The following is a 15,721-nucleotide window of genomic DNA, read 5'->3' as shown; positions in this document are numbered from 1 at the left end:
TATTCTGAATGATAATGCAGAGTGGTCAGAAGGGATCATAGATACAAGAGCAAAAGTTATTGAGATTAATGACTGATACATTTGTTGGTAAGCCCGGGTTCAGTAACTTCTTTTGGCAGTTATTTCTGCTGTCTTTCCTTTATACCCTGCCTCTCCCTCAGCAAAAACATCAGAGTAGATTTTAGAGTTTCAGAACACAACTTTGATAACAAATTCTTAGAACACGTTTTCTGATCATCTGAATTTTAGTGCTACGTATATACGGCCATTACAGCACTGTGACACTTGGGCATTTGGATTGGCAACAGAGGAAAAAAAGGACAGAATTTCTCAATTACTTTCTTCCTCTTCATGTAAGGAGGAAAGTATTAAGGACTGCATACTAACAAATCAAAATAATGGCTAATTTTCATTACTGCATAAATCTACACACCTGAATCCAAGCTAATTCATCTTTCATACCCTTTGCATGACCTTTATCACAGGTTTAACACACATTCTTAAATCCAAGTATTGTAAACCCTCAACAAGATAGCATAGTTTGCCACTTCCAGTTAGAAGACATTAGGTTTATTGTGAGCTTATAAGGCATCAGGACTGAAATCTTAGAATTATTCAGGTTGGGAAAGATCTTAAAGATCACTGAGTCCAACCACAACCTAACCATACTACCCTAACTAACAACCCTCTGCTAAGTCACGTCCCTGAGCACCACATGAAGTGAACCCATCCTGACCAACATGTAACAGTAGTTTGACTATGCATAACTTAGCCACAATCTTCCTTCTGGCCATGCCTGATTTACTTTAATTCTGTTACTTCTGCATGGCACACCTATGGTCTTACATGGATTGCAATAAGGAGTGGTAGGTAAAATGAGAGAGATATGATGTAGCCAAGAGGAGTTCTAGCATCAGAGGAGATGATGCAAATGCTTAGCACTGCAGATCCCACAGCTATAAACGATTTACTAACAGTCAGTTAAAGAAATGAAGAGCTGGACAAAATAAATCCGGGGCCACAAGGGAAACAAAGAACAAGAGCCTAATATGTGAAAAAAGCATCCCATACAACTATACGAACTTGAATGTTCCAGGGAGCTCAAGTGAAGGCAGAGCATGGTGAAAAGGCGTATTAGCAACCATAAAAATAGCCTTATGTATGTCCAAGTGGAAAAAAATAAAGAGTAAAAATGACATCAGCACGTGTTCCTCGTGGTGAAGGATTCCAGATGCGGTCAACTCAACGTAACATTGGCTACAGGCTGAAAATGCCATCCTTAGGACCCAGAGGAGCAGTGGGAGGGTGAGAATAACACCAGGAAAACAGGTAGGAAGTTCATGTATAACAATTTTAAATGCACTATTTCTTTTTCTTCCTTCCTGAATAGAACGTAGTAACAATGATTCCTTAATTAGACTGCTAAGATACAAACTGTAAGTTCTTGGCTCCTTGTCCATAAACAAAAAGCTGAGGATAAGAACACCACAGAAGCGTTTCAGTACATTAGGAAGCAATGATGATGCCAGGCACTCCAGCCTGCAGCTTCAAAAGTCTTGTGGAACTGGTCTTGTGGAACTGACTGACACTCCTTTAAGTTCATCCACATGACAAAACTTCCATAACTTTATCTATCAATTTGCCTTCCTCCCCATCAGTTCTCCTTTTTAAAAGCTTTGCCACCAACGTTTCACTCAGTAGTGTAGTATTTTTATATCACATAAATTTATTCATAAACATATGTATAAATACATAATAATCCTTTAAGAATATTCCATAGAATCATAGAATCACAAGGTTGGAAACAACCTACAAGATCATCCAGTCCAACCATCCTCCCATCACCATTACTACCACAAGCCACTAAACCATATCTGTTAGCTCCTCATCCAGATGTCTCTTGAACACTGACAAGGACAACACATATTACCCCTGTATTTCAAACCACATTCTTTAATATTTTAATAACTTTGGCTATCCGATATTAATTCTGAATACAGCACTTCTGCTTACGAAGAAGCAAAATTGCTTCTGACAGGTGATACCAGGTGAAGTATTCACAGATAGGCTAACAGTCACATCCGGAATGAAGAATGGAACTCACTCAACTGGTGAAAGGATTCTCTGGACATGCAGCATTCATTCACAGGAAGCAGCCTAGGTCCAAAAGATGCTCTTCCTTCAGTGGCTGACCCTTACACGAGCCCAGGGCCATCCTTTCTGGTTGCATAGGAAACAAGGGTGCAAACAATTTGCTCCCTAAGCACTCCCACACCCCTTCACCAGGTGCTCAGTCATCAGTTCAACTGCGAGCTACCAGTTCCCCTACAACAGTTAAACCATACAGACTGCATGTTTAGCCAATATTATAATAACCAATTCACTACCATGCAACACAACTACAGTGTTTTACTATTTTGATGTCTTCATCAGGATATTACTTTCATATCTTTGCAACAAAATGTTACCAATGCAACCCATTTCACATAAGTGAAATCTTAATTATGGAAAAATCATGTCTAAATTGAATACTCTGAGTTATTAAGTACACTATACTGAAGAATAGAACAAGAGGAATCAGTAAGCAACAAAATGTTGTTTGCAGATCTATAGCTAAAAGGAACCTTTAAAATTAACAGAATCCTCCACAATTTGCAAAATGGTAGATAGATGGCAAGACTCTTGTGCAGTGATCAACAGGCTACTTAATAGGTGAGTGCTCTCAGCAAAAGCTGAGCTGAATCAATGTCCTACCAGTTCTCTTTAAAGTTGTGAAGTTAGTAACATTCTTTACCCAAAAATAAAGCTTAAGAAGAAAGAAAAAAAAAAAGGGGGGGGGGGGGGGGGGAAGAAATCAACCACTTTTAGCCTACACACAATTGTGATGTGATTGACGTGTTTGTTGAGAGTATAAAGAGATTACTGTTGTTAATTCCTCCTATAACTTTTAAACATATTGCTTCTGCAGTACAGTGCCTAGTTTGGAGCTTCCCCATCAAACAGAAATATAGACATGCTGAAGAAAATCCAGGACAGGAGTATCGGAACAATTAGGATGACAGAGCACGTCACATACAAGGACAGATTCAAATAAGGAGACTAGAGGCAGAATTTTCCAACTGTGGTCAGTCAATGAGATCGTGTTCTGAGCAACCTCTTCTAACTTTATAGACACAACTTGTCAGAGCTCAACCTGCTTTGAGCAACATCCTATACCAGATGATGTCCAGTTGATACCCTTCCAACCCACAGTATTTCATGGGTTACCACTTCACGACACATTTTATGATCACTTATGAACACTAATACTTCAATATCACCAAATAAAATCCTCATTTTATTCAGTTTCTCACCTTGGAAGGGAGGTACTGATCTGTAGCCTTGGCAAAGCTGGAATGACTTCAACAGTACAGCCATTGGTCTTGACTCCCGGTAGACTGTCCAGAAGGCAATCACTGAACACTCCAAAAACTGAGGTATGGTAACCTGATTTTTCATTAAAAATAATAATAATAACACAGAAATGTTATCTTTTGTTTTCTAAAAGATCTAATACACTAATGTTACTTGCCAGAACTTGCCAGTGTTTCTGCTGCCTAAAACACTACCTTCTCTATAGGAGAATCTTCTCAGGACATAAAATAGTTTAAAAAAAGGTTGCCAAATGCCCTCGATAATATTATTAAATAAAAAATAACTCATATTATACAGACCAACATTTCACAATACCTTATCACATCATCCATCAGTGCACATAACCTGTTACCTTTCAATTAATGTTGAGACTCTTCCAAAAAGAACTGACAGCAGAGTCTCTGGAGTATCCTGCAGATAATGCAACCCCAAGGCAAATGATTCTTTTAAAAAACTTGAATATGGATATATGCATTCACTTGCCATGAGATATCACAGCTTATACTCTAAAAGCTCAGTTTAGCAGTCAAATATCTCAACACCGATTCCTTGCCAAGCAATATATACCAACCTGTATCTGAAGGAAAATATAATCCATTGACATACAAGTAACAACCAAATTCAGAAATCAACTCCTCTGCTTGCAATACATTTTTAGCATGTGAAACTAAAAGCACACAACTACAGAACAAATGTTCCTGAATGCTTTGATGCTATTCTGTATTTACTGAAATAGTTTCTGAAGGGAAAAAAGAAAAAAAAAAAAAAAAAAAAAAAAAAAGAACACCAAGAAAGAAAGAAAAATCATTTTATGAGCAGGCAGAAAAGCATTTAGGAAAAACACAATAAAAGCAAAGCTTCTTCAAGTTCATACCCATCTTCTTTTGGTGTTGGATTTTATTAAAACAGCTCTTTTCCTGTTATTTTATATTCTGAGAGCATGTACCTAAGATTGCATGTTGTTAATATGGCTCAGTACTACTACATGCTGCATCTACCATGTTCTACTGCATTTACCACGAGTCTGATCTGCCAACTTTCTAAAACAAATTCTTACTTCTCTTCACTCGCCACAAAGACAATTCCATTTACCCTTGTGAATGCAATGATATATTGATTTCACCAGACTATGCACATCAGCTAAATTGTTTCCACACAAGCAATCAGCAAAAATTTCTGTAATGTTACGTGAAAGTTGTTAATTAAGAAAATGGAGCTGAAAGATTATCTTCTGCCTTCTCCAGAAAAAATTCAAGCCATTTTTCTCAGAAGCTTTCCACATTAAAACATTAATAAGATGGAGTTTGAGTTCATTATCCTTTTCCTTTCATACTGAAGACACTGTAAATATGCCATCACTATTACAACCAAATGATTTTTCAGCACCATACTATGGTTTCAATGAAGTTCAGCATCTCAAACAGTTATATTTGGGGTTTTGCTTGATTTTGCTGTTTTGTTTTACACTTTGAGAAGAATTCAGAGTAGCAAATGTATGAAGCACATCAATTTGAATTGTGCTCTACAATCACTCACACACATACAAAATACAGAGCAGAACGATGAAAGAAATCCCTTACCATTGATAGTGATCTGTCCAGTGGTCTGAGGAACACCAACAAGAGTTACTGGATACAAACCAGATTCTGCGGGTAGAGAAAGGGCTGCAGGTAGAGATTCAAATTCTACTCCTGTTGTCAAAAGACCCTGAAAAAAGTTGTAAAACACAGATAAATCCATTTATGATATGCACTTAAATTGTAAACCCTTGCAATATATCATCCAACCTTTTACAGTTTATTCAAATTTGCACATAGTAGTTGCTTTGGTTTAAAGTTCCAGTGACTTAAGCAGCCTCCTAGAATTACTGCAAGATTTGTATTCAATGGAGAAGCTTGTGTTTTAGGATGTGTATGAGCTGAGAATGATATACGAAATACAAATAATTTATACCCAAAAAACAGCAAAAAATAAAACCACAGGGGATATAATCTGCAAGTTGTTTTTTTTTTTTATAATCAAATTTAATTGGACTTGTGACATAACATATATACTTGCTTACATTTTGGACAATGAAAATGAAACATCAATAGCAGCTCTTGCTTAGCTTTAATTAAAGTCGTAGGCCAGAAAAGATTTACTTATGGGGAAGGAACAAACTGAGTATTTACAGATAATAAAGTATGCCTAGCTTTTCTAACTAAGCTAAAAGTCTAAATTAGGAGTTAAATAAGGCATTCACCTCACTAAACTGACCACCTATCAAGATGTCTGCAGTTAGACGTTATGATTTTATGGAATCACACATTGGTTTGAGTTGGAAGGGACCCCAAGGATCATCAGTTTTCTGGCCCCTCTGCCACAGGCAGGGCCACCAACCTCCAGATCTGGTACTAGACCAGGCTGCCCAGGGCCCCATCCAACCTGGTCTTGAACACCAGCAGGGATGGGGCACTTAAAGCCTCCCTGGGCAGCCTTTTCCAGCACCTCACCACTCTCTCTGTGAAGAACTTCCCCTGACATCTAATCTCAACCTTCCCTCCTTGAGCTTAAAACCATTTCCCCATGTCCTGTCACTATCTACCTGAGTAAAACGCTGATTCCCCTCCTGTTTGTAATTCCCTTTTAAATACTAGAAAGCTGCAATGAGGTCTCCCTGCAGCATTCTCTTCTCCAGGCTGAACAAGCCCAGCTTCCTCAGCCTGTCCACATGGTGGAGCTGCTCCAGCCCTCTGATCATCTTAGCAGCCCTTCTCTGGTCCCTCTCCAGCAGCTCTCTGTCTTTATCATATTGGGTGCCCCAGACCTGGACGCAGTACTCCAGATGGGGCCTCACAAAGGCAGAGCAGAGAGAGACAATCATCTTCTCCCTGCTGGCCACCCCTCATCTGATGGAGCCCAGAATACCATTGGCGTTTATTCCCTTTGTATATGACAGAGTAATCTCTTAGCTCCCTGATGCAAAAACATGCCGCAAAATAAGAAATGCAACCAAAAATACATTTCATGGCCTACAGAACACAGTATTATTTCCTCTGTAAATCAATCACTTTTTTTTTAAGCTCAGTTAACGGATATAAGATGCTTGAACACAGTACATGCTGTTAAAAGTAACCAATGTATTGTAAGAAACAGGAGTCTAAGTTACTAGCTGCTTATAAATAGAGAGAGAGATAGGGAATGATGACATCCAACGTTAGTCTCTCTAGCAATTAATGCAGTAAGTACAATTAGATTAAAACTAAACTGCATCGAAATGCTTCATATGAATTCGAGAGTCTATAAAAGAAACAGATACTATTTTTGCAATGTCAGATGAAAAAGAAAAAAGCTTATGGTTTGAGGCAGAGAAAAACACGCAGAGACCTGAGGACTGAAGAAAGAGTTTAAGCAGCAGCAATGCTAGCCATACTGGTACTGCCTACCTTCAAAAATATCTATATTACTTCATTTCTAACTCAACAGGATTGCAAATGGTGCACCTCCAAAGTTCACATCTGCTGTCAAAGGCAGACTAGTCATCTTCTAATTCTCAATTAGAAAAATACCTTAATCTCTATTCATTTAATACATACCTAAGGAAACGAAAATGGCTCGACCAAAACATGAATGTGCTTATGGATGAGAAGAATGAGTTACTACCCTCGAGCAACTACCAGTAATGAAATGTTCTAACAATAGAGGAGCAAAAGAAAAAGAGAGCAATGTACAGGTACACTGTTGTCTAACCCCTGAAACCACATCACAGTGACACCCTGGGTCATGATGATCACAAACACAGCATGCTGACCTCAAGATAAACGATAAAGCAAAATAAGTCCTCACCAGAATAGATTTTGCTTACGCTGTATTACAAATGCACCCTCAATCTACTCTCCAGCAACAATAACCAAAAAAAACCTCCATAAATGTTTTAAGAGAATGCAATGGAAATGTCAAATATCTTCTGTAAGCACAGATTATTCCTGGTCTAAAAAATTAAAGAGCCCCAAGTGCATTGTCACGTGAAGTAGAATACAGCATGTATTTCTCTCATTATAAGAGTTTTACCATCCAGTAAAACTTACAATATTTATGTAAAGGTATCAAGAAAGGTCATCAAAATGAAAAACAAGCAAGCAAACAAAACAATGAAAACTTCAACAAAGCCTCGGTTTTATAGGCATAAACTGAAATCAATGTATTTATTCTTCCAGCCTGAACCACACAAATAAGTTTGAAAAGACAGTGATGTCATCTAGAATGTCTGAAAGACGCTTCCAATATTGCTATCACCTGGAAAGCAGAATCCAGCAATATTTGCTAAACATTGCCCTCTGGTGCCTAAAACTGCTTAGATAAATGAAATCAAAGCTGAACTACTGTTATTCCCTTTAACTAAACATATCTGCTGCAGAAAAAGGGAAGGAGGAGAAGGGGGGGAAATGGAAAACGCAGGCAGAAAGGGCAGAAAGGGAAGAGAGGAGGAAGAAGTGAGTGTCAGATTTCTTTTCCCTGCAATATTACACAGTATTAAGTAATGATATTCAGTAACCGCTACTTTCTGACCAAGTAGAAAAACACTATCATCTGTATGCAAGTTTCCCACCAGGGAATGTACAAACCAGGCAAGGAAGGATTTTTATTTCCTTACGTTCCTCTAACAACCTAAATTGTCTGAGAGCGGATTTATCCAAGCTGTTGCCACAGCCAGCCTTTCAATAACTTCAAATCTCCATTTAGTTTCAGAGAAACAAAACAACTTGTCTGTTAACGGCAGCTTCTGAGGATGCAGTTAAAATAACATGGGCATTTAACTGCCTTTTTAAGCTTTACTTTTATTTTACTCACACTTTTGTTCCCAAGTACCACTGCCCAAGCTGGTTTCCTCACTGAGTATACTTTACACAACGTAGCCAAATATTTATCTAACAGATTTATTCTCCCACTATTTCTAGCACGATTATTTTAAGCAGACCTAGAATACATCAAACATGACCATTTTCACCCTTCTTCCTTCCACATGTTTTGAGTACTTTCTTGCCCAATATAGCTTCAGCGACATGCGCCCTGTCAGTAAGTAAATACTCTCCTTGAGGGCAGAAACAGAACAAAGATGTGAACTCCATGAATTTGAATGAGCGTAAGCTAAATGACGGGCCTGCTTATACAGAAAGATTTTTCAATAGTTTCGGTGTTATTCTTAAACACAGAAAATGCTCATGGCTAATAACATAGTTGTGGAGTTCACAAAAAATAACCCGGCTTCTATTCTTACACCATCATTAATCAAAATACTACACTTAAATTGTCCTGAAATAAACACGTGCTCCAAACAGAATGAGAATCATATAAGAAAGATTTTCTTTTTGAGTTATGAGCTTTTAAAGTCACAAATTCCAGAAGCATTGTGTGTTGTGGCAATATTTTTTGGTTCCATGATATTCATTTATTAAATACCATTTTTACTGCTCCTTCTCTACCATCATTCTACAGTAAATGCAGAAAATAAATACTTTAGCTCAATAAATAACATTCCCTCAAAATTTCTCAGCCTTTGAAGACGGCATATTTGCCTTTAAAACAAAGACTGAGGAACAGAGAGAAAAAGTAGTTAGAACCTTGCAGACTTAACAGACTTTCATAGTAGTATCATAGTATCATAGTATCGTGCGAGTTGGAAGGGACCTTAGAGATCATTGAGTCCAACTCCCGGGATTCGAGCCCTCTGTGTAGCGAAGCGGCACTTCTACCCCCTGCGCCACAAGGGGGATTCGAACCCGGGCCCTTCGGTGCCGCAAGCAGCACTTTATACCACTGCGCCACCGGGGGCACACAGACTTTGTGCTGTATCTTCATATGCGCTCTATTTTAATAGCAGATGCCATAGCTGTAAGACAGAGGTTAGCATTCATTCATGTATCAGAACAAGTCTAAACAGATAGCAATACCCCTGGAAAAATGTAAAGCTTTATGTATACTTATTTACAACTGATCATCAAATCTACTCTTTTTGACTTAGATCCCATCAGCAGGACAGCAAACAAATATCCAGTCTAACGCACTGCAGATAAAGCAACCTGGGATCATTTTTACCTCTATGTTTATTTAAGCTGAAGTTTATGAAAGCGCTGCCTCTGACCTCCCCTACTTCACCTCACTGACCAAAATATACAGTTGTTGGACCTAATCGCCACTGTATTCCATGATTAAATACTCTTATTTGCCATTTTGTAAGCATCACATATCTGTTATTGGATGAGTCTCCCCACTACACGGACGATAGAAAATCAGGATACAGAAAAGAGGTAATTTACAAAGAAATGAGACACGCATCTATGAAATGTCTCTAAATGAGACGGGTATCTAAAGAGATTTCCAACTCAGGAACAGATGATTATGGGACATAAGATTTTCAGGAAATTAAAAGAAAAGACAACATTTTGACTTTACAGGGCTGCTTCACCTGAATAATATTGATCAGTCATGCCTCTACACTCTTCTATAAACTAAACGTACTTAGCAGTAATCCTGGATGGTACCAAGAGAAGCACTACCAGCAGGTCAAGGGAAATGATTCTATCCCTCTACACTACATTTGTGAGACCCCACCTGGAGTACTGCACCCAGTTCTGGGGTCTCCAACTCAAGAATAACAAGAGCGGGTCCAGAGGAGGGTCATGAAGATGATCAGAGGGTTGAGGCACCTGCCCTACAAGAACAGACTGAGAGCTGGTGTTTTTCAGCTTGTAGAAGCTCTGGGGGGATCTTATAGTGGCCTTCCAGTACCTGAAGGGGGCCTACAGGAGGGACTTTTTATAAGCACACACAGCAACACGACAAAGAGAAATGGCTTTAAACTGTAAGAGGGTAGATGTAGTCAAGATATTATAAAGAAATTCTTTACTGTGAGGGTGGTGGAATACTGGAACAGATTGCCCACAGAGTCTGTGGATCTTCCCTCCCTGGAAGCACTGAAGGCCAGGCTGGATGGGGCTGTGTGCAGCCTGGTCTAGAGGGAGGTGTTCCTGCCTATAGCAGGGGGTTGGAACTACATGATCTTAAATGTCACTTCCAACCCTAATCATTCCGCAATTCTATGAATACTGTTTCAAATAATAAAAAGAAAAAAGCAACAGAGAAGCTTTTCAGTGGGAAACCATTCTCCTAAATGATTTGTGCTCTATCTCAGTGCTCTATGTCAGTACTATGTCGACTACCTTCCAAACTTTCAGCCATACCAAGCAGGGTGATACACAAGGACAAGTGCACTTATAAAAGTTTGGACTGATGCTTCCAGAATTTAACATGCAATACGTAACCTCAAACAACAACAGATGAAACTTAAAGTTAATGGAAAGGGAAATAAGGGGAAAAAAATGGAGTAAGACTACAGATTTCAAGACAGCTGCACGCTGATGAAGAATGAACCATGGCAAAGGGAAACAACAAGGGACATCATGCAATGGAGAATTCAAATGACTGCCAGTCATTGGAAATGAGGTTGAATGAGCAGTCATACTGTACAGGTAAGGAGCTGAGTCAGAACGAAGGAAAAAGTTGTGGGCCAGACAGGCTAAAACTGACACTAAATGAAAAAGATATGCTCGCTGTACAAATGATTCTGAGGCTAAATAATGTGAAAGAACATGAAAATTACAAGAAATCAGAAGGCACGGAGACTGCAGACATGAGTACACGTTAATAATAAAACAAATCCTTTTAAAATATTAAAGGTTCTGAATTATTAAAATAAAACCACAAAGACTTCATTCTTGTGATAAAGTAATAACTATTCCCACACACCAGTAAACCCACAAACAACATCAAAGAATCAAAACAAGTCAGGCTGGATGGAAATGTCAGAGGTCATCTTGCCCAACCCACTGCTCCAAACAGGAATGACTTTCATGTCAGTGCAAGTGTTTTTATACTGTCCTGTCCACTCAAGTTTTGAAGATTTCTGAAGACGGTGATCCCACCTCCCTCTCAGATTCCAGTTCCTACTGTATGGCTGTTGCGACGTCGGCAGAATAGTTTTTCTATTAGGAAGGTTTCCCATTACTGCAATATGGGAAACTGCACTTCTGGGAAGAGTCCTGCTCTGTTTTCACTGCAACTTCCCAAGTGAGAAGGACAGCAACAGGAATTACCCCATTAGTCCTCTCCTCTTCATACCGAACAGATGCAGTTCTCCTCACCCGTCCTATGCTGCTGCACTGACACCAGTCCACATGTACTGCTGCTATGCAGGGAGCTCAACATTTGGTGCTGAAGACATTGTCTCTCAAATGCTGAGCTGAGAGGAGTAATTGCTGTCCTCATCTGCTGCCTACATTCCTGATTCTACACAAATGAAGCAAAATCAACTCATTTCTACCAATTAGACAACATTAGCGCACAGCAGATTTTCTCAAAGCACTCTGTTTTTAGAACACTGACTAAAGAACTATGTTAATCACTTCAATTATTTGTATCTAGTCTGCATTTCTGCTTCCTCCGGTGCTTACCAATGAAAGTGAAATGCAGAATTAATTCAGAAGATAACCATCTAGCTTGTAGTATTCATACTATTACAATTAATTTTCACAGTGAATGGATGAAGTGCACACTCATATAAATAACTGTATTCCAAACTCTTAAGTGTATGCAGCCACTTATAAGAAATTTCCTCATTAAGAATTTATCCAAAAAGATTTTGAATATATAATTTCATCATTACCCACACAAGACAGATTAGACGATAAATCAAAATGCTCTTCAAACCATTTTTACATGGAGTCCTTTCTGATGCACACATTTACCATTACTTTTTCTATCCAATCCTAACATTTTGGAGTGTAACAAAATGCTGCTGAAGGAACCAAGTAGCTTCCAAGAATGAATTTCACTTTATTCTAACTACAACCTATGGGTGTGTTCATATCCTGTGGAAAAAAATACTCTATCGTATGTGACATATTACCAGTAATTTAGGCCCAATTGTTAGACCAGCCACTGCAGTATAACTATCAATTAAAAAACAAATCCTGAGCAGGATTTACTAATTTACTCACAGAGTCTTACTTACTTTGTGGCTTGTACGAGACGGGACTCCTTCTAAAAAGCAATATTAAAGACTGGGAAAAAGGTGAAAGTATTTAACTAAGGACAACACTGGATGAGGAGTGACTGCAGATTAAGGTGGTTTGGCAATTAAGGAATGTTTAACCTTTTAAGAGATAATTACTTAAAAAAAACCTGTTAATTGGCATAAAGAGAAAAAAAATCCACTGTGTTTCATCAGAAAGCTTGGGCTTGAGCCCTCTAACCTGAGACACTTCTCTGTGTTTTAGCCTCATTCTCCTCACTTCCATCTCAGCAATTTAGCGCCCAGTGGTTTCAAATAACATATATGCTTGGGAATAGCACATCCATACGCTGAAGCATCTATTATAAATCAAAGCTCCTCGAACGAGTTATTTTCATTCCTCAACATGGGAATTTGTAAAGCTAGGATAAAAACTTTTTTTTTTTTTTTTTAAAGTAACAGGAGGAAGAATACACTAATTATTAGGCTTTAGGATATGATTATTACTTGAAAACCGGCATAAATAAATTATTTAGCATGAGTTTGAATCAATGCGGAAAGATACAGAATTGATTCAGAGGTCAATAGCAGTAAAGCATTTTAACTCTCTGAAGAACTGACATTCCAATTCAGTACCTCATCACCACTGCAAAAACATGAGAGAACTTACAGTGCCGCACTGTTAAACTGATGCTATCCTGATTAAAACAGATTTCAAACCATTTGATTTATATAAAACAGTATGAAAACTCTAACCTAGTGAAGAAATTAGAAAAACTTTTTGAAGATACATACCATGTTTTCTACTCGGAGCTCAAAAGGCATAGGGTTGTACACCATCAACTGAACTTCACAGACGTCTCCCTGGACCCACTGGAAGTCTACATGGAATGAATATAGAATTAATGCAGGAATTGCCTGATTGTAGTGATATAAAAATGAGCATCAGCCGAGCTGTCAGAGTGTTACATTATCTTTATGCTTGAAATTAACATCTCTCTGTGATCTGTGTTGCCCAAGTCCTACCAATGGACATAAGCTGCAAATCACAGGTAAAGCAATGCGCTAAATGACTGGAAACATTCATTAACAGGCTTATTATATTAATGCTAGTAGTGCTCCAGAGCCCAACATTACATTGTGCCTGCATTGCTTTGGCAAAATTAACTCCAGCCCCAGTTCCAAAAGAGTACTTAAACACCTACTGAATGGTAACCATCTGAAAGCTTCAGTACTTCCATACTGGAAGGCAGGCCCAAAGTACTCATCACCTTGCATCAAGGCTCAGTTAAAAAGCAACAAGATAGGGAACAAACGCTAAAGGAAAATGTATATGAAAAATTATGGAAACAAATCTTCATCTATACATAGCTGACAATATGTATAAAGCTTTTAAATAGTTTACTTAATGATTGTAACACATTATTAACGCTCTTTTTTCTAGGATATTAGAAAATGTCCTGTAAAAAAACAGGATTATTAAGACCGTAACTCACAATTAAAACCATCTGCACTCTAACAGCACATTGACAGTCATTATCTGATTACATTTTGCAAGCAGTGTTAGGGAGCTCAAGGGAGATATGCTTAACGCAAATGTTTAAGTCCAATTAACGCTACTAGAAATTAACAGCATACATTCTGAGATATTAACAGGTTTTATCACTGTGAAACCAGGGAAGTAAAACAGCAGGTTAAAACTAAATGTTCAAAGGCAAATTTGTGTGGGATGTTTTGTAGCTGTTTGTGCTGTTTTGTTTGATTTTAATTAATTAATTAGTGTCCAAAGTCTTCTGTACTCTACAGTCCCGAAAAGAACTGATAGCTTCTCTCAGGAGCCCTCACAGTTTCAAAGCTATTTAAGCACTGAGCCCCCATTATGGTTAACAATGAACTGAAGCGGGCATTTCAGCCCTTGCAAATTACAGTAATTTCTAGATTAGAAGAACTACCAGAGGATTAGAATTCCCTTTCTGAACAATGCATGCAATGCAACCACAGAAAGTGATCCTGAAAATGTAAATCGCTAGGGAAAAAGCGTTTCCTCTTGTTAAGTTTTACTCAAAACAAACAAAATCATTCGCTACTCTGATGCTCTAATGTCTTTTTCCCAAAGACAACAATATTCAAGGCTTGTTTCTTATATTTTTGCAGGTTTGACCAATTTCTCACTGTCAAATACTCTCCAAGATACCCTCCCAACAAAACCACTGACATTTATTTCCAGGAAAACAAATAATACACTCTGTGTCAACTCGTTCACTTGGAAATCATAACCAGCAGCCCCAAGAGCTCTCACTAGCTACCTATAGCTTGCTTCCCACACGATCTAAAGAGTGCAGGATGTTGCTATAGAATTGCTGCCCAGGAGGAAAAGCTTTTGGAAGGGAAAGTAAAATCCAGTTATATGGTGTGAGGTTAAGAGCTGTACTTACATCATCTGCATGTTGATACGAGAGATTACTCGCATGACTTCCTAATAGAGCTGTGTTAAACTACTTAGACTATCAAGACTTCATAACAAAAATCCCTTTATGTCATAAACCACGAGGTTTACTTCTCATGACTAGTAAATATTAAATCAACTTAAACAGAATAAAATAATCCAACTTATTGTTTTCAATTAGAAAAGCTTATCAAGTTGAAAGCTTAAAAGCTGAAAACATAAGACTTTTATAAAGGGCTTTGTTTTCCCGTTTGTTTCCTTAACAGAAAAACAGACCATTAATTATTGCTTTTATTTCTAATTAAGGAAGATCAAATATATGTTAAAAAACAACCACTTTGTCTTCAAAGATTATTAAATTCCTCAGCTTATACTGGAACTGTGCTTTTGTTTTGTACATTCCTTTCTGTGTATAATTTTTTTAACCAAACATTAGGGGTTTTAAAAGTAAATGTGCTGCCTATGTACTTCAAAAGACAAAAGCCTTAAAAAGCATCACAAGCAGCTCAGACATCTCCTTACCCTTAACAAGCAAACAAAACTAAAACTAAAAGGAGAAAGTGTGTTTAATTTAAAACTCCTGTGGTACCAATGTGAAATGCTACCAAAAAATGGAGGTTCCCCTTTGAATCCCTCAAGGAACAAGAATACTGCATAAAACAACTGTATGTTAAGACTGGCAATAAGATTTCATTTAAATGAAAAAAAATATAACAAATACCATCAAATTAAGAGAAACAAAGAAATATTATGATATAAAAAAATATTTTCCAAAGAAATACTAGAAGAGATATCATCAGATCTACATCTTT

The 15,721-nt window shown here is 37.9% G+C and overlaps 1 protein-coding gene across 6 annotated transcripts in view; it reads right to left on the bottom strand.

Moving 5' to 3' along the window:
* Nucleotides 1-15,721, bottom strand: part of TRAPPC9 (trafficking protein particle complex subunit 9) — a 446,388-nt gene that overhangs the window by 386,407 nt on the left and 44,260 nt on the right. For all 6 annotated transcript variants that reach the window (XM_072327382.1, XM_072327387.1, XM_072327386.1 and 3 more), the window contains 3 exons: nt 13,259-13,344; nt 4,995-5,121; nt 3,354-3,486 (listed from right to left, as the gene is read on the bottom strand). In XM_072327382.1, the coding sequence (XP_072183483.1) occupies nt 3,354-3,486; nt 4,995-5,121; nt 13,259-13,344 (346 nt within the window). The remainder of the gene's footprint in view (nt 1-3,353; nt 3,487-4,994; nt 5,122-13,258; nt 13,345-15,721) is intronic.

The sequence above is a fragment of the Excalfactoria chinensis genome, chromosome 2 (genome assembly GCF_039878825.1).
Source record: "Excalfactoria chinensis isolate bCotChi1 chromosome 2, bCotChi1.hap2, whole genome shotgun sequence".
Classification (NCBI taxonomy): Eukaryota; Metazoa; Chordata; class Aves; order Galliformes; family Phasianidae; genus Excalfactoria; species Excalfactoria chinensis.
The sequence above is the reverse complement of the archived record's forward strand: the minus strand, read 5'-3'. Positions and strand labels throughout refer to the sequence as shown.